The 25,930-nt window shown below is 39.7% G+C and overlaps 1 protein-coding gene across 4 annotated transcripts; it reads left to right on the top strand.

Annotated features, from left to right (window-relative positions):
* Positions 1 to 1,941: 1,941 nt before the first annotated feature.
* Positions 1,942 to 25,740, top strand: SAP130 (Sin3A associated protein 130). 4 transcript variants are annotated; one of them, XM_089509551.1, is made up of 21 exons: positions 1,942 to 2,066; positions 3,729 to 3,846; positions 4,158 to 4,396; positions 6,802 to 6,960; positions 7,187 to 7,298; positions 8,231 to 8,355; positions 9,186 to 9,310; positions 9,811 to 9,961; positions 10,164 to 10,254; positions 10,867 to 10,971; positions 11,230 to 11,371; positions 11,805 to 11,923; positions 13,218 to 13,520; positions 14,820 to 14,994; positions 17,020 to 17,124; positions 18,421 to 18,779; positions 19,587 to 19,835; positions 20,150 to 20,275; positions 20,975 to 21,078; positions 21,991 to 22,104; positions 24,089 to 25,739. In XM_089509551.1, the coding sequence occupies exons 2-21, from the start codon at positions 3,735 to 3,737 to the stop codon at positions 24,245 to 24,247; spliced, it is 3,174 nt and encodes a 1,057-aa protein (XP_089365677.1). In that variant the 5' UTR covers positions 1,942 to 2,066; positions 3,729 to 3,734; the 3' UTR covers positions 24,248 to 25,739. The 4 variants fall into 4 exon arrangements, with proteins under 4 accessions (XP_089365677.1, XP_089365679.1, XP_089365678.1 ...); XM_089509553.1 differs by having other exon boundaries at positions 1,979 to 2,066; positions 4,161 to 4,396; positions 24,089 to 25,740; XM_089509552.1 differs by lacking the exon at positions 1,942 to 2,066 and adding an exon at positions 2,442 to 2,622 and having other exon boundaries at positions 4,161 to 4,396; positions 24,089 to 25,740.
* The last annotated feature ends 190 nt before the right edge of the window (positions 25,741 to 25,930 follow it).

Genomic DNA, 25,930 nt, shown 5'->3' with positions numbered 1-25,930 from the left:
AGCAAAGGCACCCCCCATGGCTCAGGCTAAGACTGCATCCACACTGCAGAAATAATCCGGTTTGACGCCACTTTAACTGCCATGGCTCAATGCTGCAGAATTCTGGGGGCTGTAGTTTGTTGAGGCATTGAAGACGCAAGAATTGAGATTTATTTCTCAATATTAAATTCTTAATACTCAAGGAAACTTTAACTGAGACCAAAAGATTCTCTTTGTCTAACAAAGAGATATCAAGTGTTAGATGCAGAATGTTCCATATACTATTCCATGTCTGTGAGAGACAGCTGGTTGGGATATTTTTATGTATGTATGACGTATTGCTTTCTGCCTTTTTGCCATACCTTGTTTGGCTTTACATATATATATAATGTATGTTGGATTCTGAATATAGGAATGAAGTATAAAAAAGAACTTGGGAGCCTGTCATTTCTTTGCTAGGCCAATCTGAGCGACACACGTTCTGACGTAGTTGTGTTGCTCTGCAAACCAATCGTAAAAACTTGTTCCCGTTTTAATCCTCAAACTCTTGTTTGGACGTTGGGTATTTAATGAACAAGAGGGAATCTTTGCCTTTTTCTAAGCGATAACAGCATCAGGTGGCATTAAGCAGGAAAACGTGGCTGTCCTTTTCTGTTGCTTAGATTCCTGGCTCCTTATGCAGCTTTAACTGTTCAGCGGTGTCCGCTAGCCCTGTCTCTTAAAAATAATCAAGATCAAGAAGATGCTGAAATGGTGAGTCAGTTTTCACTACTACAGGGCCATACTATTATGTTATGCCCCATTTCCCCCCCAAGAAGTTCAAAGTGGAGTACGATCTTTTCATTCAACAACTCTGCAAGTTCTCTTAGGCCGAGTAGGAATAGTCTTGGCTCAAAGAAAGGACTATTGTCTGTCCCACTGACGCACACAGCTTTTTTAAAGGCTGTGAGGCTTTCAAGATCTTCACTGCATCTGTATGGCAGAAATAAGCCGGTTTGACCCCACTTTAACTGCCATGGCTCAATGCTATGGAATTCTGGGAAGTGTGGTTTGTTGTGTCACCAGAGCTAGCTGGTAAGGTACTGCACTTAGGCAGCAAAAATGAAATGTACAGATATAGGATGGGGAAAGCCTGGCTTAAGGAGACTTATACGTGTGAAAGGGATCTGGGAGTCAGAGTACAGCACAAATTGAACATGAGTCAACAGTGCAATGCAGCAGCTAACAAGGCCAATGAGATTCTAGGCTGTGTCTAGATCAAGGGAAGTAATAGTGCCACTCTATTCTGCTCTGGTCAGGCCCCACCTGGAATACTGTGTCCAGTTCTGGGCCCCACAATTCAAAAAGGACATTGAGAAACTGGAGCCATGTGTCCAAAGGAGGGCGACTAAAATGGTGAAGGGTCTGGAAACCATGACCTATGAGGAACGACTCAGGGAGCTGGGGATGTTTAGCCTGGAGAAGAGAAGGTTAAGAGGTGATATGATAGCCCTGTTTAAATACTTGAAGGGATGCCATATTGAGGAGGGAGCAAGCTTGTTTTCTGCTGCTCCAGAAACTAGGACCCGGAACAATGGATGCAAACTGCAGGAAAAGAGATTCCACCTCAACATCCGGAGGAGCCCCCTGACAGTGAGGGCTGTTCATGTGGAGACAGTGGCTCCCACTCTCCTTTCCCGCCATCTCCTCCAGCAGCGGAGGCGCTCCTTCTCCCTCTCCGAACCGCTCCGAAGCCTGCCAGCCAATCCGCTGCTCGGTGGGCGGAGCGAACCCGTGAACGCCCTGCCTCTTTCCGAAGAGCCAATCGCCTCGGTCCGTCTTCCTTCAACATCTCGCGACAGCAGCCTGAGGAGGCGGCTCGGGCTTCGGACTCCAACTCCCAGGAGGCCTTTCGCGGAGCCAATCGCCGGTCCCGTGCCTCCAAGGTGGGCGGGGCTAGGTTCGGGGCCCAATCACTGCGGAGCGGGGAGGGGTGAGTCGCTGCGGCAGCTGCGGAAGCGACGCTCCCCCGGACGGAGCCGTGTCAGCGCAAGAGGCGGCGCTGGGGGGCTTTCGTGAGGGAGACTCCGCCGCGTCCTGGGCTGCAGGTAACTCAGGGAGATGAGAGAAGCACACAGCGAGACGGCGCGTGTCAGAGTCAAGCGCGCCCGCGGAGGGAACAGCAACTCCCACCCTTTTAGGTCGCCTTCAGTCAACGAAAGTGACCGGGGCGGTGTCGCGACAGGGCTTTTATATCCCCCGAACATCCGGGTCCTTCGCCTTGCGCGTCTGTTTCACCTAGTGATCGGGGAGGGAAGGAAGGAAGGAGGAGGAGGAGGCGGGCCCCGGACGATCGCAAGGAGCCTTCCTATTGGCCGCCTCGGCGGGCTCCCTCATTGGTTGGCAAGTCGCCTTTGATTGGCCATTTTGGCCAGAGGGGCGCTGCCTATTGGACTTCAGCTTCCTGAAGGAGGGGGCGGGGCTTGCCGAGGAGGAGAGAGGGAGACGCCCCTGACAAACCTCCGCCGACGCCAGAGACCCTCAGAGGCCTCGGGAGGAAGAAGCAGGGAGCGGCGTCTGGTGGAGAGGCTGCTGGCCTCTTCCTCATGCTCCCGGGCGAACATGAGGAGTGTGCGGCCGAAGAAGGGGAGGAGAGCTTGACACGTAAGGAAGGGAAGGAGCTGATCCCGCGAAGATCAGTCGTCCCCCAAACTGTGCTCTTCAAGAGATTTTGGACTTCAGTTCCCAGAATCCCAGGATATTGGCCAGTGTGGCTGAGGCTGCTGGGAGATGAAGTCCAAAGTCTCTTAAAGGGCACAGTCTGGGGGCCACTGCAACCATTTATATACAGTGGTCCCCCAAACTGTGTTCCTTAAGGGGTTTTTTTTGGACTTCAGCTCCCAGCATCCCAGTCCATTGGCCAACATGGCTGAGGCTTCTGGGAAATGAAGTCCAAAATCTCAGAAAGGGCACAATTTGGGAACCACTGGCTGAGATTGCGCTGGATTGCTGTGAGAGTTGGGAGTTCATTTGGGAAAGGAAGGGAAGGGCAGAGTTAAGTTTGGAAAGTGGCAGTGGTTGTTGGGCTGTGTCTCTCTGGAGGACAGGGTTCGGTTCCTGGCTCAGCCCCATGGAAAGCAATCTTGCCAAGAAAACCCATGACAGGGTTGCCATAAGTCAGAAATGATGTGAAGGCACACGACGACAGAGAGTGAAGTTGGTGTCACTGTCATAAGAGTAGGATTCAGAAGTATAGCTGAGGTAGTCTGGAAGATCAGGATGCCGAGGGGTCTTGCAGCATCTCTGAGACAAACTGGAAGAGAGGAGTTGGTAGCAGGAGCTTTCCTAAACTTCATGCTTCCTCCTCCTAACCCTAGTGTGTCCCTCCACCTCAGAGGCAAAGATGAGGAAGCTGGAACCATAACCTCTGTGTTTTGATTAAGTGTTGTATTTTTAAAACCACATTATTAAAGAGTATTTAATGAAGATACTTTGGAAACAGTGTCAGATTTGCACAAGTACTTGTATGGCAAATGCTGTTTACTGCTACTGTTAATGAGTTGCGGTTATTTCATAAGTTAAATACAGTCCAGAAGTTATTTGTTTTGTAATAGAGAAATCTATTTATAGCCAGAATTTTGGTGAGGGACAAGTTTGCTTGCAAGTTGTCAACTGTAGAGGATGTAATCAGGTTGAATTTATTGGGATTCCTTATAAACAGGTATTCAAGAGCATGCCCATATAGTTAACATTCTGTGTGTGTTCCATAGGTGGAAATGAGTTCTCAGCAGTTTCCTCGTACTGGAGCCCCTTCAACTAGTCTAGGACCAGCTCCTTCTCCAATCTGCACGAGTGGATCTACTGGATTGATAAACCCAACAACTACAGGTATGGCAATTACAGGACTTGATCTATGGAGTCTGCATAAAGTATAGACTCGTCCCTCCACCTTCGCTGGGGTTAGGGGCACAGGACCCCCCATGAATGAGGAAAAACATTCCACATATTCCAGATATTCCTAAAGAACATATTAATGAAATCCGTGAATAATCAAAGCCACAAAAGTTAAAGACGCAAATGTGGAGGGACGAGTATAGTTATCCGGAGGTAAATTCCATTGAAATCTGAAATAATATTTGCATATTTTCATCAGTTCCAGATTTTCCTTTCCAACATATTATACCCTTTTCTCTTTTCAGTAGTAAGTGATGAACCTAACCGAGAATTGGAAGTTGCTCCCAGAGATCACGTGGTCCCTGGTGGCTCTCTGCAGTCTCGTGAAGAGAAGCAGGAAACGGTGGTAGTTCGGCCATATCCACAGGTGCAAATGTTGACTCCTCACCATACTGTGCAGTCCGGTGTTCCTGTTACAGTGGCAGCTCCTCCAACTCATCTGACTCCAGCAGTGCCACTTTCTTTTCCTGAAGGACTTATGAAGGTAATGGAGGGTCATATTCATACTGGAGATCCTGTCTAAGGGAGTCGCCCATAGTGAAATTCACTTGGGCCTGACTTTAGTTTGCAACTTTCTCTTCATTTTAACATTTAATCAGGTATTTTTACATGCCCTTGACTCCTCGGGAAAGAGAAGATTGGAAACGTTTATCTGACATTTTTATTTGGTGACATATTTGCAAATGCATGCAGCTTCACAAGTAGAATAGCCTAGTAGAATATACACTGAAAACATGTAGGAGTTCCTCTGTTACCTTGAACTTAATGTTTTAGTATTGCATCTATGCAGAGTCATCCAATGAAACAGTTTTGAGTGGAAGGTACTGTAATTTTAAACCAGTGACTTCAGTTCCTGCTTGTCCTGTTTAAATGGCTGCTTTTCAGCTTGTGTTCCTTGGGCATGTCAGTGGTATTGTAAAGCTGTGCTTAACACCTATATTCAAGATCTTTGTCCATTATGGCTAATCAAAGCTGCCAAACAGGATGGCAAATTTTGTGCTTGATGCCTCTGTTGAGCAAGTTATAATACCATCAGGCTTCCAAGTGGTATCAAGGCCACTTGGTAAAAACCTGTCACCAGATCCAATAGGGCTAGATAATTATTGGTCAGTCTCAAATACTGGAAATGTTATAGTATCTTAGATCTTGGTTTTCCTAAATAAACTTATTTTTCTAAACCCATTTCAGTCTGGCATTCAACCTGATCATGGGACTGAATATATTTTGGTCACCTTCCTAGACAGGGGATTGTAACATCTTGTCATAGGATCCTTGTGGAAACTGTCCATGGGCTAAGCACTAGGACTGATGTTTTTCGCAGTTCGTCTCCTTCCTGAAGTGACATTTTCTGCTTAGGTAATTTGAGAGGACTTTTAATCCTGTCACTCATACATCTGGAGTTTTAGAGTACCTACATTATGTGTACACTGATAATAGTTGGTTTTCTTTAGAGAAGGGGCTGCCTTTGAAGTTTGGAACATAATACTACAGTCAGGTTTCTCATAGAGGCTGGGTATACGGCTTATGTTTTTTCCTTCTTTTGTACCAATTGCTTAAGGTGCATGCTTATTTCAATATACAATGTAGAATTGATTATATAGAATTATAGTCTTGCACCATGTTAGCTGCAGGACATCTTGCCACCACATAATTTTGCCTCAAATCTGACATTTTTCTCAGAAGCCCTTCAGACTGACCGCCCAGGTATTCATAAGATGACAACACATGAAGAACTATTTTCTTGGCTGGTGCTCTGTCTCAAGAACTCCCTTTGCCAAGGCATCTGTATGGCATCTTCACTGCTTGTAATTAGGAGGACATGGGGGGGGGGGAGGAATCCTTTGTTTTTAATGTCAAGCTTTCAAGAATTATACCTTGGTGTGAGTTTTATTCATTGACGTTATTTATTTAATTATTGTTAATGATACTGTTCTGGTCTTTTTTGGGAGGAAGAGCAGCATATAAATAATTTTAATTAAATCAATCAGTATTGATTCTTCTCATTAAACATTTCCATGGGTTCTGATTTCAAGAACTTGTTATACACTACTTTCAAGAGCACCGACCTCCTTTGCATCAGGAAATATTTTGTTAGTTTCCTGCTGCAAAGTAACAGAGTGTTTCCTAAATAGTTTTCTAATTAGACCTGATGATATATGCACACTGGGCATAGTTGGGAGAGTGGGCGAGGTATCCCTGTGAGGTAAGGCCCTTTTCAGAGCCTTTTCAGATTCATTGGAACTGAAATCACCTTCCAGGGGACGGTTCCTGGGAATCAGTCCCATGATCCCAGCAGGCCTTACATTTGAATAGGTATGAATAGGATTGTATTGTAAAGCTGTGAAAAACAAAAGTTAAAGCATCTCTACTCTTCCATCATCCTACCCTACTCTGAAACTGGCAATGAATCCATAGTCATTAAGAATCTAGCCCCATGTCATGGAGCTGCAGTTTTGGTAAACTGACTATAATTTTACAGCAAGTAGTGTACAATTGCATAATTAGTCTTTTTAAAAATCATAGATTCATTTTTAAATTAGGGAGAGACTCATATGTCAAAGTAAATGCTTGTGACACAAAATCAAAGATTTCAAGGAAGTTGATGGGTTCTTTCTTTATATTTATTCTTTCCCTTGGTCAGCCAGTATTAAAGCTTTTATCCTGGTCACTCTATGTGGTTAAGGCTGTATTCCTTTTCTGAAGATCTATATTTATAACGAAATGCAAAATAGTTTAATTATTTAGACAGTACTTACTAGTGATTTTCTGTACAGAATCTATACTCCATCCTCCAAGGTAAGAGAACTGATGTATTTTTGTATAATATCTGTTTATTCATTTGACACAAATTGCAAAGAGCAAGACATTATGTTTTTATGTCCTTTTCAGCCTCCTTTGAAGCCTACGATACCTAGCCGTCCTATTGCACCAGCTCCACCCTCCACCCTTTCTGGTCCCACCAAAGTCCCTGGGCAGGTTACTGTAACAATGGAGAGCAGCATCCCCCAAGCCTCAGCTATCCCTGTAGCAACCATTAGTGGGCAACAGGTGAGCATTTTCTACAGCTAAAGTAAAATGTTTATTTGTTAAGGCAATGAAAAGAAAAGAAAAAGCTCTATAAGCTATTACTTCTTTGACTCCACTCCTAACTTTAATTTGTGTCTCCTATAGTAGTAATGCAAAATGAAGTTGTATGCAAGTCTGCCTTTAATGGTGTTAGCTGGGATTTGTGGTTGCATATGAAAAGACTTCATGTAGCCTTTCTTACACACAGGGACATCCCAGCAATGTGCACCATATCATGACAACCAATGTTCAGATGTCAATCATTCGAAGCAGTGCTCCTGGGCCACCGTTGCACATTGGCGCTTCTCATTTGCCTCGAGGTATTATATGTAGTAGTATTTCTTTGAGAACAATAATTATGTGCCAATCTGTTCTGAACAAATTTGGGACCATGGTAAATAAAGGTGCCACTCCATGCATTGAATTATCCAGAGAAGACTGGACTGGAACATGAAGTGACTCCTTGTATTTTTAGCTGTCTTGTTTTGGGAAAGACATTAAGATCTAGATAGTTACAGAATGGAATATATTACACCCATATATTTTCAGATATGTTGTGAATTATGTACTTTCTCCAGTTGCTTACCTCCTAGATGGGGATGGAAAACCATGGTAAGGAAGAAGGGTAATTTTTGCTCCAGCAGTTGGCTGCAGAAGCCAAAATTTGAAGTTGCTTTTATTGGTAGGAGTAAGCTATAAGGAATAAGGGTAAACCACCAATACAGGAGCCCGATTTTGGCCATTTGGTTATGTCTGAGAAGTACATAAAGCTCCCTGACTGCACTTTTCTTACCATTGTTCTAAATAAATCACCTGGCCTTAACAGCAGTATCAGTACCAATTTGAGCTTTTGCTAAGACTGGCTAGATTTCTTAACTAGGTTTAATAACTGCCTTCAACAGATTAAATCTTGGTGTGGCTAATGTCAATGCCATTGTAATATTACATTTAAATTAAAGTTAACAGTTTCTGAAGTGATAAACTGAATAGGGAGCACACAGTTCCACAGCCTCTTCATTGTTTAACCATGGTAAAGCAACTTAAAACATTGCGGTAGCCCTGTTTCATGTTACCATCTGAAGGATTAGCAAGCAGCTGGGTTTAGAAAAGAACACTATTAGTAATTTTCCCCGTAATTCTTTGTTGTGTCTCCTGCTTGAAGCAAAGGTTGCAGCCAGTCTGACATTTTTAAAGAAGTTGAATATCTGTGACTTTTTCTCAGTTACATTCACTTAGATATTTTCCTCTTCAGGTGCAGCAGCAGCAGCTGTGATGTCCAGTTCTAAAGTAACAACAGTGCTGAGGCCAGCTTCACAGTTGCCAAATGCAGCAACAGCTCAACCAGCAGTTCAGCACATCATTCATCAGCCCATCCAGGCATGTAAAATTCATGGGATTTGAAGATAAGGTGTTGCTGTTTAGAGATTCTTGTGGCCTTTTCAGCGAGAAATCACTGAAAAAAACCAGTTAATTATTGCATAGTTAAATGATCTGGGAAATCTGGTGTCAGGTTTTTATGGCTGAAATTCTACTACGATAAACTTAAGCCCAATGTGCAGATGAGCTCTTCTTGTTAAAATCTGGCCATTTTACTTAAAAACCTCAAGGCCACCCTTGATGGGTGACTTTCTGATTTATTTTTATGATCAAAAGATCCTGGTAATCTATATGCAGAGAAAAATCTCTGAGGGGAAAAATTAGCCCTAGTAATCATAATTATAGCCTGGGGCAGACTGCCTGAAAAGGGCGGCCTGCTGGCAGCCTTTTTTCCTCTGGGGGAAAGTGGCAGCCGCCAAACTGTGCAGTTTCCCTGTGGAAGAAAAAGAACCCGAGAAAAGCGGGTGGTTCTTAAGCTGCAGGGACGGTGTAACAAGTGCTCCACTGGCACACTCGTTATGTAAGCACCGCGCGTAACAATGGCATCACCCGTGTAGACAGGTTGCCACCATTGTTACGCTGCTAGTACGTTCTAGGGTTAGGGACCGTGCGGTTACCACGCAGTCCCTAACCCTAGAATCAGTGCTGGTACGCCACTTTATGGCAGTATGTACCACGCCTATGTTACACTCAGTGAAATCCCTTTTTAAAAATTGATAATTATAGTTTTGTCAAGTTGTCTGTTAACATTCAGACAGGTGTTTTTTTTAAAGAAGAAGTCGTCAGTTTAAAGCTTCAGCAATGTTACTGTTTATTCCCTGTCTATACAGTCCCGGCCTGCTGTGACAACTTCAAGTACTATCCCTCCTGCTGTAGTAGCTACAGTCTCAGCAACAAGAGCCCAGTCACCTGTTATTACTACAACAACAACACATGCTACAGAATCTACTCTCAGGTAACAACCACTGATTGTGACATTGAGTAACTCAAATATCCTTTATTCCTATTAAAAATACAATCTTGTATATGTTTACTTGAAAGTAAGTCCCATTTTGTTCAGTGAGGTAAATTCCTTCATGAATTTCAAATTATGGCCTTAGAATATAAAAAGGTATCTATGGGCAATGCATCTGAGAACCACTTTGTATAAGATGGCCACTACAGGGAGGCTTTTTAAAACCTGCTTTCTAAAAGCAGCTGCTCCATGTGGTTAGCCACTCTACGTGAACCATCTTGCTGTGCTAGTCATTAAAGCATCTTTCCTTCCATGTTGCAATCATGTAATGTCAGATAGCCCTAAAAAAGAATTTATGGGAGAAATTCTGCACTTAACTCTTGGTACATTCATGTAACACACAACTAGACCATACTACAGTAAATTGTGGTGTTTCTCTTGTTAGGGTTCACTGACTCTTAAGCACTTAACAGCAAAATAATCTCTGGTTTTCTTCCCAGCCGGCCAACTTTGTCAATTCAGCAGCACCCGCCTTCTGCACCTATCAGTATTCAGCGTCCTGCACAACCACGGGATACTGCAACCAGAATTACCCTGCCTTCTCATCCAGCCATAGGAGCACAAAAACAGCAGCTTCACTCTATGGCCCAGGTGAATCACTGCAAACGTTTTTTTCCATGCGGTTTTCTGACTTACTACCATGTCCTTTTATAGTCTATATACACATCGACTAGGGCTTCACAGTGGACTAGAACCTTAGTGATTAGGTTCATTTCAGCAAGACATTGAAGGCTGCTAGCATGAAACATACCTGCAACAGTTTCTTGACTGACATACAACTTTTTTCCAACAGAAAACAATTTTTAGTACTGGCACACCAGTGGCAGCAGCAACAGTAGCACCTATTTTAGCAACTAATAGCATTCCTTCAGCAACTACAGCTGGTGAGTATTTACAATTTAGTACTTTTTAAAATATTTATATGTAAAAATTAAGAACAGTTGTAAGGGTTGAAATATCTTGATTAAAAAAGAAACCTTTGTCTCTTAGTTGTTGACCACTACAATAAAGTGCACAGATTTTAAAGTATGTTGATTTTATGTGTTATTTCAGAGAAACCCCATATGGAAAACTGAAATGCATCAGTTACCATCCAAGAGAGAGAGAAAGCTTGAGCTTCTTTGGGGGACTAAGGGCCTGAACAGACAGGCCAAAATAAAGCTGCTTTGGATCACTTTGGAGGTATGCTGTTTAAATGCCACACAAATCTTAAGAGGCCAGAAACTGCACCAAAGCTGCGCTCCAGTCCTAAGGACTGGAGCGTGGTTTTAGCGCAGCTTCCAGCCTCTTAGGATGTATGCATCATTTAAACAGCAAAGTGACCCAAAGAAGCTTTATTTTGGCCTTTCTGTTTGGGCCCTTTGTTTCCAAGAGAAGAGGAGAATGGGTTTTTTTTGACTGGGCATTTTATCTATTTGTGATCTACCTTTTCTTCATTTTTAAAAAACATAGATATTGAAGAAGATTAAACTATATAATATCCTTTTTCCTTTCAGGTTCTGTATCTCACACTCAAGCACCTACAAGTACAATTGTCACCGTTACTATGCCCTCGCATTCATCCCATGCAACTGCTGTGACCACCTCAAACATCCCCGTTGGTGAGAGAGTACTGACTGGTTCACGTTATCTTAACATTTAATCTTTTATTTTTGAGGGTTGGGGCGAGATGGATTGGATATATCCCATTTTCAATCCATTCAGAAATCCTTAAGTTTCCAAATATGAATTTCTCTGAACTGTGGTTTTGTAAAAGAAAGTAATACAGAGGGGTTTGGCTTCCTGACCTGCTCTTGGTTACTGGTATCATTTGCTTAGCTTGCATTGAAATGATGAGGATGTCCTTTCTCATTGTGCAGCAAAAGTGGTCCCTCAGCAAATCACACACACTTCTCCTCGCATCCAGTCTGACTACACTGCAGAGAGGAGTAATCTCATTCCTATATCTGGTCATCGTGCATCTCCAAATCCAGTTGCAATGGAAGCTAGAAATGATAACAGGTAACTGTTTATATCCCACAAGCTAGGCTCTGATTTAAGTACAAGTTCTTGCATATTCCTGTTGCAAAGTACTTGCAGATTTTGGAAATGTTGAACCTATATGCTCATAAAGCTGCCTTGGTGGCCAAGACACCAATGATTCTTTTCTTTCAGTTATGGATAGAATACCTTGAATTCTGCAGTTTAATTCAGAAGTTTCAGTTAAGGGAAATTACTGAAGAGTGGACTGTGTTATCTGTCAACTCCTTTTGTATTCAAAGATTCATTGTGAAGGAATTGCAGAGAGAAGGCAAAGATGATATATTGGTATGCAGGGTATAAGTATGATATAAGAGAAAGATGATATTGCTATGCATTTGACAAATATGCCCATGTCACCGAGAAGGTTGTAAAACTATAAAACTGTTTCTAACAATTATTTTCACCTCTGTAGACAGTCAGTACCTGTTCAGTTCCAATACTTCTTACCAACATATCCGCCTTCTTACCCTTTGGCTGCCCACACTTACACACCTATAACCAGCTCTGTGTCTACTATCCGCCAATATCCTGGTAAGAAAACACTAAGTTTACTGATTTACAGGCTGCTTTAGAGCAGCAGCATAAATGAAGCTTACTCATGAATAGTTGGTTTTTAAGGGGAATATGTGGATTTGTACTGTTGTGGAAAATTACAAGCAAGAACCAAAGGCAAATAGTGCAGTGACATATTTTTGGCAAACTTTTTTCTAGTTCAGTGTACTTACTGATGATAAAAACCCAAATGTTGTCAATTTGTGAAACAAATGTCTTTCATTTGTATTATTTATTTATTTGGAATTGGAGAATGTGTAGTCCGAGTTTCTGTGCATTTTAAGTGTAGTGTAAATATATGCCAATTCATATGCGAGTTCATCTATTTTGCAACAGTCAATTAGTTCTCCACCCACAAGGTTAAGAGTGAGAGTGGGAACTGTGTATGTGCTTGTGGAATGATTTGCTGCTCTACATTATGCTACCTCTGAGAAAGTGCAGTCATTGAGCCACTACATTTACATTAATTAATTAATTTGTTTTATTTATATACCGCTATTCCAAAGATCATAGCGGTGAACAGCAAGTAAGCTAATTAACAAGTAAGCATTGTCTTAGTTACTGCTCGTCACTTTATTAAAATTCAAAAATGTGTTATCTACTTGAAAAATATGTTTAGGTGGATTATTTCTATAATCCATAGCTTTGTAAGGGGCCAGTATTTTTATTTGCACATTGCAGAAAAGAATACCGAGGCAGTGAGATTGGATTAATTCACATGTGCTTGCTCACTCCCTTTTCTTCTTTCATGCCTTACTTTGCTATGCTGCTTTGTTAGAAATGGCTTTACTGTTTCATTTCAACTAGCAGATTGTGGTTAGGGTAAGAACTTTACACTTAAGACTCTACTGATTTTGCATTACAAATGGATTAGCTCAGAATGGCTTGCCTAAGACAGTTTGGTGAATACAACGCTAAAGTGCAGTTTAAATTAATTCCTAAATTAGTCTATTCTATGGTGCTTCATCTAATTGGAAAAGCTATGAAAGCTGACTTTTTGTTTGAGTTCATTCTCTTGAAACTTAGTGTTTCTTTTGAGGAGTATAATGCCAATAATTCCCACATAATGCAGTTTTAACAATATGAAGCTGCCTTAGTTTACTGCAGATATCCAAAATTTTAAGATTTACCTTATGAATCTTATTTAAAAGCTTGGCATTTTCAGCAGGACCACAGATGTGTAAATAGACTATTGAGGTTTAAATATTGCTTTGCATCACAGCATAATGAATTGCCTTTTTTTGTGTAGACCTAATTAAATATGTTGCTCTAGTTTCAGCTCAGGCTCCCAATTCCGCTATAGCAGCTCAGACCGGAGTAGGAGTAGCCTCCACAGTCCATCTGAATCCTATGCAGCTCATGACAGTGGATGCATCTCATGCCCGCCATATACAGGGCATCCAGTCTGCACCAATTGGTGCTCAGGGTATACAGCCAGCACCCATCAGTGCACAAGGAATACAGTCAGCACCAATTGGAACCCAAGGGCTACATCCAGCTGCACCAATTGGCACACAAGGTCTTCAGACTGCACCACTGAACACTCAGCAGGCACAAACTGAAAACAAGGCATCAGGTATTCATTTATTTTATCTAAAATATTTATATAGCACCCAGTAATTAAGGTTTGTTGGTTTATTAAAATATTTGTATCTTACTTACAATAAAATAAATTTAAAACATAAAATAAGAATTTAAAATATTAAAACGTATTAAATAGATTACCATCTAGAAACAAAAGAACTTGAAAACTGGTTTAAACAATTTTAAATAATGTAATCATAGGACATGCACAGCCTGGATGAAATCAGTTGAGCTCAAAAGCTATTTAAAAAGCCAGGTTTTGATTTGGTGCCAAAATGATCCCACTTTTGGTATCAGTTGGGCCTCAAAGGGGAGGGAATTCCACTGCAGAGATGGCCCTCTCCCATGTCATCCTGCAGTGTATTTCACCTAGTTAGACACAGAGTAGGGCCTCTATAATAAATCTCAATTCCTGGGCTAGCAAATACAGAAAAAAGTGCTCCCCCGAGTAAAGTGAGCCTCTGTGAAAAGCATTCTCTCACCAGGACACCAAAACTGAAAAGGCTCCCTCTTGAGTAGACATCCACCACATCTCATTTGATAGGGGCATATGGAAAAGGAGTAGCCAACTATGTTCACATTGCAGGGTAAAGAATCATAAACTGTTCCATTTGCCTTATTAATTGCATGATTGTAACTGCAGTAGTGTGTACACTTACCTGGACAAAATGTATGTTTAGTCTGTTGGGATTATTGATGAAACGTGGAAAGTATCAGGCTTTTGAGGTGTTGCTGTTTCAGTGTGCAAATGAAACACAGTAATGTGTCACACGGGTTTTTAGCCGAAACATGAATTGCAAGATTTACAGAGTATCCTAAAGCAGCATCTCTTCACTTGGAATTGGACAACTGTGCCCCTCTGTTTGTTTTTGGCCTACAACTTTCATTAGTCCTAGTCAGCACAGACATTGTTGAAAGATTATTGACCTGTAGCAAAACTACAAGAAGAACACAGTTGTGTACCATTCTGTTTAGCAAAAGTTGTCTGCTGTCTCTCATCTTCCATAAAAAGCATCTGTGATGAACTTAATGGATTTTTCAAAAGCAAGTGCTAATTAGAGCGGCTATAAAATAGTGGCTTTTTAAATGAAACGCCCATTGAACACCGTCAGATGTACCTCTGAGTAAAGATGCATAGGACTGAGCTGTAGCTTGTAAGAAACAAAGGAGTTGGTGGAAGAAGCACAGAATGAAAAGCAATATCCAAACAAGAATTTATTTTTAATGGTATCAGCTTTGAGTTTATCTTGCATTGCTTCTGCTAATTTTGTATGTTTGTTCCCCACACTAGTGGTCTTGGCAGATGGAGCCACTATAATGGCCAATCCAATTAGCAATACATTCAACACTGCCGCAGCTTCAACTACAGTGGTACAAACCCATAGCCAGAGTTCTAATTCTAGCACACCAGCTCAAGGTTCATCCCCTCGCCCAAGCATTCTCCGGAAGAAGCCCACTACAGATGGGTGAGTAAAATTCCTGTTGCAATAGTCCTTATGACTTGTGCACCATTGTACAGCAAACAGCTTCATACTGCTTATCACACATATTGGATGTGACTGACATATAAAGGAAATCATGAAGTAATCGTTCATCTTCTGTTTCATTAATTTGCCTCGTTTTAAACAATAACCAGAAAAAGTCAACACCCACCTCAATTGCAGTATCCCAAATAATAGAGCAATAAGATATTGCTGACAAAACTCCTTGCGTACTTACAAAATTATATTACAAATTTCAATACACGTTCAAACAGCCCCCAGTTTTTGTATCATTAATGTTACAATACAACCAATTGCTGTTGCAAATTCTTGAAATAGTCCTTCACATATGCAGTTGACATAAGTGAGATGTGTGACAAAGGATTCTTTATAGTCTATACATCATACTGATATGGAAACGGCAAATCCAGAATTATTTAAGTGTTTTGTTCTTCTTCTTTAGACCTTATTTATAAATAAATTCTCATAGTTAGCTCAGTATAATACCATATCTCCTTAAATTGTGTATGCCAATGGACAAAATTACTACTTAAACAAACAAACCACTTACCAACAGTTTTTGATGCAAACAGCATTTACCTTCTTTATCAGTATTATTCTTTGTTCTACAAACAAAATCTCTTCATTCAAATTTCTCATTGAATATGATTAAACCAAAATAATATTTATACAAATAAATAACTTACCACAACATATTTTACATTTATCACAGATGTATATTTTCTTAGTTCCAATCTGTACTATATGACTCCTGTGATGGCTTTTTGTATGCTGTTATAGCTCTAATGAGGCAGTTAGGCACAGGAGCAATGTTGATTAACTTCAGTTAACACCACATGGCAATTAATTAACTAAATAAAACACTCTAAAGGACAGCTTTTCATTTAAACCTTTAGATATTAGGCTGTCCAGTAGGTGGCACCAAAATGCTTCCTTTTGTAAAAGCATGGTGTTTTTGTCCTGATGTGTTTTTAATTGTAGTACCTCCAAAGCACAAAATTTGAAAGCACTGGCTCCATGATTGAGAATATATCGGTCTTATAAAGATGTGTTCCTACTTTTATTTATAATTATCTTAATGTGCTCCAAAATATGTACTTTCAGAGGACAACTGGTCTTGCCTATGTAAATCTTTTGGTATGGAAAGATACTGATATAAACAACACCTGATGTTTGACAAGTAGAAAAACCTCTCAGTTTGTATCTTCTCTGTGTTCTGAGGTGAATAAATTCCTTAATGTTAAAACTACATTTACAAACTGAACACTGAACACACTGAAAATGACCAGACAGTACTGGAGATATCCTGGGTTTTAAACAAATATCTGTATGTACCATCTGATCTTTCAGATTGGAAGTTCTAGTGTAGCCTATTAATGGAGGCTGTCTGCAAAACTCAATGTGCTTCAAAATGTGCCAATGTTTGAAAATAATATGTTTCATGTGACCGACTAAGGGATTAAAAATAGTACTACTACTAATCCTGTCTTCAGTTTATTATTATTATTATTATTTTGGGATGTTAAGAGTGAGACCTTGTCTTGCTCTTTTTAAAGAAATATTGAAAATAAGTTCAGGATATCCTCTTTGATAACTTTAAAAAAATACCTGCAAGCTTTCTGTAAAAACTGTTATTGTTCAACTTTACCCTGTTTACAGACATCTGAAAACTAAAACAATAAATGAGCTAGAAACGCAGGAGAATTGAATAGCTAAAATACCTGGAGTTTAATAGTTTAGGGCTGGATCCATATTTGTTTATACTTAGAGCAGACAGATTAGAATCTGTGGCACTTGTACGTCATGCCTAACTTTAGTCTCATTGCTCTGATTGGTACTACATTTATTGTGAGTAAATCTGAATCTAACTACATTTTAAAGGAAAAGGGATCAATTTTGTTTACACGTGGAAGTGCTAATTCTGTGGTATTCAGCTTTGTATGCTTATTACATGTGTCATGTTTTTGTTTGTTTGTTTTTGTTTTGCAGGTTGGCTATTAGGAAAAACCTCATTCCTCCTCAGCCATCTGAGGTGGCTGGCACCCGAGTAGAAAGCTCCATGAGGAGTGCCTCTGGATCACCAAGACCAGCCAGGTAAGATCTCACAGTGATACTCATGAGAAAGGAAATGACATCCTAGAAAAATGTATGACGTGCAAGTACTTGGTGAGGAGGAAATTAACAAGAACAAAGTTGTGAAACTTCAGCAATCAAGAATGCACCTTACACATTTTAGTGAACATTTGTACTCGTCTATACTCCCTAGCAGTAGCAATAACAAGTACAATGATTCATAAACGATTGAAGGCTTTTGAGAGCTGCTGGCTTTCATGCACTGCAAAAAGACATCTACAATTCCAATTACATATACAACAATTACATATTTTTCAAGGGAATTGTGTTGGCACAGTGGATAAATGCTGGCACTGCAGCCACAAGGTTGTGAGTTTGATCCTGCAGGGCTCCAAAGTTCACTGAGTCTTCCACCCTTTCGTAGGTTTGGTAAAATGAGTATCCAACTTGTTGAGGGAAATTGGCTTACAGATTGTAAATCACTTAAGGAGTGCTAGTTCACTGATAAGTGGTATAAAAATGTACTTGCTATTGCTAGGGATTATGGAAGCTCAGCAAATCAATGTTCACTGCAATGTGTAAGGTGCATTCTTGATTGCTGAAGTTTCACAACTTCGTTCTCGTTGTTGTTAATTTCCTCCTCACCAATAGGAAATGTAAAATTTGAAACAAAATGTTGTAGAGTAGAACACTCCTCTTTCTGGTAATAGCCAGCCATGACATATTTCAGGATACTACATTCCATTCATCCTTGATTTCTGTTTCTTTCCCCAGCAGTCATTCAGTTTGTTCTGTGGTCAGCCCCACTGAGAACATTCTTCTTTGAACTGTTTTAAGGTGTTCTTACTCCTAAAGAGTTGTCATACTTATTCAAAGTTTTTGGGTTTTATACTTATTCAAAGCCTGCTGTTTCCTGTTTGCATGGCTTTAACCAGAAACCACTACTTGTATGTATTACTGGGATGGAGGAGTGTCATAGAACTTGTCACTAAGAGGATGCAGAGTTACAAAACTCAAATCTATATGTGTAATACAGCATACAAAACGTGCATGAGAAATTATTTTGTTTGACATCTGTTCATGGGATTTTGGGACAGGCTGGAACATTTTCTGCAGTGTCTCCTAAAACTACTGTAAAAAGTAACACTTGTGGAACATAAACAAGTCAGATTTACTTGCATGGAACAGCTGTGTTGCTTTCAGCAAAAGAAAAAATGTTTTTATGGAGGCTCTTTGATGTTTCTTCAATGTTTCTAAATGTTTTAATTGTAAGATCTTAAATAAAGGAACTGTCTAATTTTTTTCGTCTGTGTCTAGTGCCAAACCTAAACCAGAAATTCATGTATCAATGGCCGCTCCGGTAACTGTGTCTGTGGAAGCAGTGTCTATGCAGAGCAATGAGCAACCTCCTATTTCAGTCCCTACTTCTCAGCAGCCACCATCTGCCATTCCAACAATCATCACAGCAGCCAGTCCACCCTCTCAGCCCACAACAGCCCTATCAACCATTCCAGGAACTGTTGCAGTTCCTCCGCCTACTTCAGCCACAATTGTAACTGCTCCTCCCCCTTCATCAACAATAAGTGGTGTCCTCTCTACAGTACTGGGCCCTGTTGTGCCAGAGATAAAAATAAAAGAGGAAGTGGAGCCTATGGACATAATGCGACCAGTCTCAGGTAATTTTCTGCTTAAGTAGTTACAAAAGGGAGATGTCTGAATTGTTTTCAAAAACCAGTTGGAACATTCCTGCAAACTAGCATATCACAGTGATAATTGTTACATGTATCTTTAAAACTACCATGCTAGACTATTTGATTTTAGAACAGAGATTAATAGTCTAGTAGCATGGCCATAGATTAGCCTGCCAGTGAAAACGAGAGTAAAAAGATTGTGTGGGGGAAGTGATTTGGTTGGCTGTAAGAATGTAGTTGCAAATGGTTGTGGCGACACAAAAAGGTTAAATGTTCATTCAGTTTTGTGGGAAAGGTTGTTGTGTAGTCTTACATTGAGGAGCCCCATTCAAGGCTTTTGTTCCTGAATATGAGTCTCTCTTTCTGACCTAAGGAAATTTGCGGTTAGTTAGTTAGTTTTGATATAGCAGTTTGTTGGTCAGTTGTGAATAGCTGTTTTATTCCACTGTGAGTAGCTGTAATTTTCCCTGAGAAAACTGTGATAAAGATGTCCAAATGCTATGAACTTTAAGCTCCAAAACCCAATTTATACTTTCTCAGTGTAAACAAAGATAAAGGGATATGGATTGCTTGTGTGTGAAGATTCTTATTCTTAGTTGAAGGTTAAACTGTTCAGAAAAATAATCAGGTGGGATATGACACACTTGGGAGACGAGTATTGTATAAATACATAGCATGAGCAATGAGCACAAGTGGCAAAGCATACAGCATCTATTACTTCTTGGGAAGGGGAAATATCTAGAGCTTTCCTACTGTGTGTCTCCTAAACATGTCCTGCCTTTTGCCTTTCAGCAGTTCCTCCACTGACTACAAATACTGTGTCTCCATCTCTTACATTGTTGGCCAACAACCTTTCAGTGCCCCCAAGTGACTTACCACCTGGTGCCTCCCCAAGGAAAAAGCCACGGAAACAACAACATGTCATCTCTACAGAGGAAGGGGATATGATGGAGACCAATAGCACTGATGATGAGAAATCTACTACCAAAAGTTTGATATTAAAGGCAGAAAAGCGCAAGTCACCTCCAAAAGAATATATAGGTGATTACTTATGTCTTCTGGATAGCACTTTATTCTCTGGTTAGGCACCATCTTCTCCAGTTGATGGAGATCCATCTTCTCCACATCAATGTTCATGTCATTATATTACAAATTAATGTGGGGAAAAAATTAAATGTTGGAGCTGATCAACCTTCCCCAAGCTGGTCCCCTCTTGATCTTTGGGACTCATTACTTCCAGACAACATGCTGTAGTTCAGAATATATGGTCCTGTCGTAGGATTACATTTGTCTTTCCTGGTTCAAAATAAACACATATTAAACAGATCTGTATCATTTTCTTAATCCTTTCTTAGATGAAGAAGGTGTAAGGTATGTGCCTGTACGTCCACGACCACCCATAACGCTCCTTCGCCACTATCGCAATCCATGGAAAGCTGCCTATCATCACTTCCAGCGGTACAGTGATGTCAGGGTAAAAGGTATATCTTCCTGCCATTACATTTTATATGATGTTTTTATGATATGCTAAAGACACACCCAAGTGGTAACTTTGAAACAATGCCTACAGGATGTAAAACTTGCCTACAAAAATGTCTGCCATCTCAAACCAACCAATCTTTCTACTGCAGATGTAGTCATAGAGTAAATCAGTTTTCCGGTTAGTGGGTTTCAATGATACTTAAGGTAATGCACAAAATGTAATGTTCAGGAAGTGGGCTTTAAGATATCTGTAGTTACTTGCTCCTGTCAGCAGAAGTTTTATAAATTATGCCATAATAGGTCAAAGATTTTCTACTTTGCAATTGTGTTTTGAATCACAGAAATTGACTTTTGAGTTCAGTGTGTACAGCCTATGGCTATAGAAATTATATTTATCATTTTAAAGATTTAAAACAAAAATAACCTATCCAGATCTATCCCCATGTTACTCAGATCACAGAATGGAGCTTTTAGGGATTTTGTTTTTTTTACATATCTGACACATGGTCCCTATTTCAACATTTCACCTACATGTGTTGTCAAATTTTGTATACACAAAGGATGAACTATCCCTGAAAAGATTACTGAATGATCCATGTATTCTCATTATTTTAGTGAAAAGAGGACTAAAATACTTTTTACTTTTCTCCCTATTTCATCATGAGACATTTTCTTCTCATCTTTGACTTTCATTCTAGAAGAGAAGAAAGCTATGCTACAAGAGATAGCTAATCAGAAAGGAGTATCGTGCCGTGCACAGGGATGGAAAGTCCATCTTTGTGCAGCACAGTTATTACAGCTGGTAAGTGGGAAAGTCATGTTGGTTTCATAGAAAATGGGTGAGAAAGTACTCTGGGACAGACATTAGCCCAGCAAGTCTTCTGAAAATGGATAAATCTGTGTGTGTATTAAGAGTTACCACTAGGTTGGCACACTGTTGAGGTTAAATACCTCATCAAAAATAAAGTGTTGCAGTCGGGTATACTGAAAGCAAGTAAACCTGAAGCTGTAGTATAGATGGAGGCATTGATCCAGGCATAAGAGCTGGTGCAGTGTATACAGATGCTCAAAACTGGCAAATCCCTCCCTTGGTGCACAGGTCTGAAGAAGTGTCCGGGATGGTGCCGCTGACTTGAGGAGGCAGCACTGCTCCACATTCCTGGATGCTTCTCTTTCAGGTGGGGGTGAGGTAGGTGCTTTGTATTTTAGCACCAAACTCCCCAAGCCTTTACAGTTCCAGAGGAGTAATATGGAATCTGGTTACGTTGCATATTTAGGAGTACTGGGGCTGTTAGCAGTTTGTGAATAGAACCTTTAGTATGGATCATTGTTTGGATCCAGGCAAAAATGATAAAGAAGATGGAATATTCAGCGCATTTATTCAACAAGCACAAAATAAGAATTAGTTGTGTGTTGGGGGGGGGGGTTATTGTTGTGCTCTGCAAGAGTCAAAAACTAGGATCTGTATTTTCCCATCCTGTAGTGTGGCAGTCCTATTTTATTTTGAAACATATTTAGAGAGCATCATATGGCAGTTGCAATAAAGAGATTGTGATCTCAAAAAGAAAATTGTGTTCTTTCAGCTTTGAAAAGTAATACTGGATCAGCTAAAGGCAGTTTTAAAATGATAGGAGATGGAATTTCTGTAATTTATGCAGACCAAAATATGAAGTAAAAATGTGAGGTGTTCTTGAAAAATTCTAATATCTTTTAGACCAACCTGGAACATGATGTGTATGAACGGCTCACCTCCCTACAAGAAGGAATCATTCCCAAGAAAAAGGCAGCAACAGATGATGACTTGCATCGAATAAATGAACTGATACAGGTAGGGATTTATTATCCATTCCTTTTCTGTAATGCCTATTACAGTTTTTTTCCCTCCCTCTGCAGAATATGTGAAATGGTTTAAATTTTTGTTTGTTTATTTATTTTATAGGCCACCTTTCTCCCAAATTGGACCCAAGACATGCCTAAAAACAATAATTAAACAGTACAGTTTTAAAATACAATTAAAATACCACATTAATATAACAATATATTATAACAAGTTAAAATTGTTATAATTCAGTTTCTTTATTAACAATCAACAGATCAGAAAAGTCCTTAAAATACTAAGTTTAAAATGTTTAAAGGAGGAAGGGAATGGTGAAACAGACTAAACAAACCACACCATACTTAGAGTAGGAATTGGAGAAAGTTTTGTTTGGTCTGCTTTTTGAAACTGAACTGACTAACTGAACTAATATGAAGATCAGAACGTTCTCATCCTTCAAATTCCAGAATTCAGTAAAACATGCATAGCAGTTATTCTGAGGCTCAAAAAATCCACATAGAAATTCCATGCAAAAATATACAGTATTACGAAACATTATGTACATAAATGAAACTGTCTGTACATTTGAAAAAATAAATTGCAAACTGGTGAAGAAATTGGATGGAACAATTGTGATCAAGAGTCTGCAAAATGAATGTGGATCAGATACAACTTGAGTCATCCATTCATTCCTAACTTAGGTTTATCCAGACTAATTATTATAAAACTGAATAATCTTATAGTTCCTTTAAAAATGAATTATCAAGATTGTATTTAAATGTCACACACTGAAATTGGAGTGTGCTACTTAATACATCAAAGCAATCTTGTTCACATGCATGAACTTTACAAAGTAAATCTAAAGAAATAGTTACATGGTCTCAAATTTATCCTTGAAGTTTTGATGGGAGTTTAGTTCACTAATTCATTACATATGTATGGAAATCATTCATTCAGAGCATACAAGTACTAAAATTTCACAGAGCTTTAGTTTTCTACACTTACGGCTACTTTAAATCGAGGGAAAACTATATATTGGTGTGGTTACACTCGATAAATTGTGGTTTAATGTTATGTGTATGAACCTCATGCTGAAATGTCTCATCCTGCCCTTTGCAGTACAGTGATAAGGAATCTTCCATTTGCAATTACCTTAGTTGAAGGTTATGTCTAAAACCTAAAACAGAACTGGGCAACAGTCTACAGTCACATTTGTAGGCCTTCAAGAGTTCCCTTCCCCCACTTCATGAAAAAAGGAATGTTTTGCCTTTGAGAGAATTTCACTTTCCAAATTAAAGGCAATGTTCTCTCCATACAAATTTCACTCTCCTAGGAGCTTCCTTGAAGCACATCTGTTTGTAAATTAGGTCTATGGGGAGCACATGCATTGATTTAGGGTAGAAATATATTTAAAGAGTGAACAATTTTGGGAGCAGAAGAACTTTAGGAAGGGTGGCAGAGGTCAGAAACTGCTCACCCCATCCCTAAGCTATGGTGAAAATTATACTGTAACTTGGGGGAACAATCCAAGCACTGCTTAAAATTGTCTCATTTCCATAAATCATAGTTAGGACTAACAAGTTTGCCCAAGCTGGGATGTGATGTTAGGCTGCTGTTTGTTAAAAATGTAACTTAAAAGTTTTGCTCTTCTCTTTGTATCTGTTCTGCGGACAGGCTTGTTCATGAAACACTAAACTGTAGTTTGGCACTGTGTCTGAGACTGTCTCCTTAAAGTTTATAATTACTGTGTGTCTTGAAGTGCACTATCTCTCTTGCATGATGTGTGTCCATAATGGGAGTCTAGTTTCCCAGATGATTATTAGTAGTGGAAGAGTACCTGAATCTGGAGAGATTTGAGAACATGCCAGCAGTTGAACCTTTTGCTTTAACATTTTTCAGTCCATATACTGCAAGTACTTCAAGAGCGATTACTCATAGATTATTTGCATACCTTTGATCTGTTCAACTTTTTAAATGTCCACACTGTGTTTTTCAGGGGAACATGCAGAGATGTAAGCTTGTAATGGATCAGATAAGCGAGGCTCGAGAATCCATGCTGAAGGTCTTAGATCATAAAGATCGTGTTCTGAAACTTCTCAACAAGAATGGAACTGTCAAGAAAGTATCCAAGTTGAAGAGAAAAGAAAAGGTCTAGAGCCAGAGCTCTGGAAACAACAAAAGATTGTACAGAACAGTGTTAAAGCTCTTTTATTTGGGGGTTTATTTTAGAGAGCTGCATTGGAGTTTTAAAAAAAAGATGAGTTTCAGAGAAGTACAACGGATTGATACTTGGAGCCCAGTGACCTTAAAGGATTATTATTGACCTATCAAAGGAACACAAGATTTTTCTCAGGCTCGTCTCTGTTTAAACTCGACACAGTCACATTTTGTTTAGCCCTCTTGATGTGCCAGTGCCTACTAATAGGAACCATTGATGCAAACATGATAGACAGTCCCCTCCTTCCATTTTAAAGTTTTAGAGGTAACTTCACAGGTTTGTACAATGGATTCCTGCAACACACCTCAAGAACCACCAGTTTTGAAACTATTTGTCATAAGTGTTCAGAATGTTTTGGAGACAACGCAACTTCCATTTAGCCCCGTCTGTACTCTTCCTCATTGACATTGCAGCAGCTGCAACAGCCCTCATAAACCAGTGCCATTGCACTGGCAATCCTGCTACATTTAGAATCTTGTGGTTCTGAAGTCTTTAGCTGTTAGTTTTAAAAATAATACATTTCAAAGTGATTTGTAGTGTTGTGAAGTGTGTGTGTGTGCCCATGTCGGTGCTCTGGGATATTGTTTTCAAAATACAGTCGCACAGCACAGTACCTCTGTAGCTGGTGTGATGCTATTCATTGTGTTGCATACAATTGTGCTATATAACATCCTGAAAACCTAAATAAAAGATTTGGAGGATTTTGTATAAGTACAGCTGGTCTAATTTTTGCAGCTAAAAATTGCAAAGAAAGTTAAAGACATGGTGCAAAAGGAAAAGCTTTTCTTCAGGATATTAAGGGAAAGGATATGAGTGAAAAAACACAATCCCTGTTCTTGCTAAGTTACAGATGGAAATAAATTCCCTTTGCTGTCTCTTTTTTATAATTGCATAAGACCAACAGTCCTCAGTTCTGTATAATTATTATGGTGTTAAAACCATACACAAAAAAACAGTCCATTATGTCCAGTAGACCAGTAGACTTTTCATTTTATTTTATTAGACAGAAAGGTAAAAATATAAACCTGGGACCTATTTGCTCTGTCTTCTTTTGCAGCTCCAGTTGGAATTCCACCAAACTTTCCCAAAACAGTGCGAAAGCAGTCCTGTAGATGTATGAGTACAACTGCCATGATTGTTCACTGTTGGTTATGCTTGCTAGAGTTGATGTAGGTTGTAGTCCAACTTTTGGAAGAAGGACACACATCCCCTATACTTGGACTGTGAAAATACCACTGGTCCCCAAAGTGTCCATTTCTGTCCTCGTAATTGTGCGTCACTTCAAAGAAATTCCTTTGAAACTTGTAGGCCTTATTTTCATGAAACAATTAGGATATCAGTCCCACTAAAAGATTGTTTGAATTTTTTTAAAGGTGGTGTTTGCACCATATCATCTTAGACTACCTTACTTTTTTCTATAATGATATAATCCTGTCTATAATGATTTTCAGTAATGGCACAGAAAGAGTTGTACTTTTGTTCTTCTTTATTAAAAGTTTAGTGTATCTTGCAGCTGCTCTGAGGGTTTAGTATGGGGATGGTCAATTCATTAGTGTCTAAGTGACATACTTTGCCTACCTGCCAGGCATGTGTGTGAGACTGGATTACAAGTATAACTAG

The sequence above is a fragment of the Sceloporus occidentalis genome, unplaced genomic scaffold, assembly GCF_023333645.1.
Source record: "Sceloporus occidentalis isolate IW3139 unplaced genomic scaffold, rSceOcc1.0.p SCAF_2, whole genome shotgun sequence".
NCBI lineage: Eukaryota > Metazoa > Chordata > Lepidosauria > Squamata > Phrynosomatidae > Sceloporus > Sceloporus occidentalis.
Note: the sequence above shows the minus strand (reverse complement) of the source record. Positions and strands in the feature narration are given on the sequence as shown.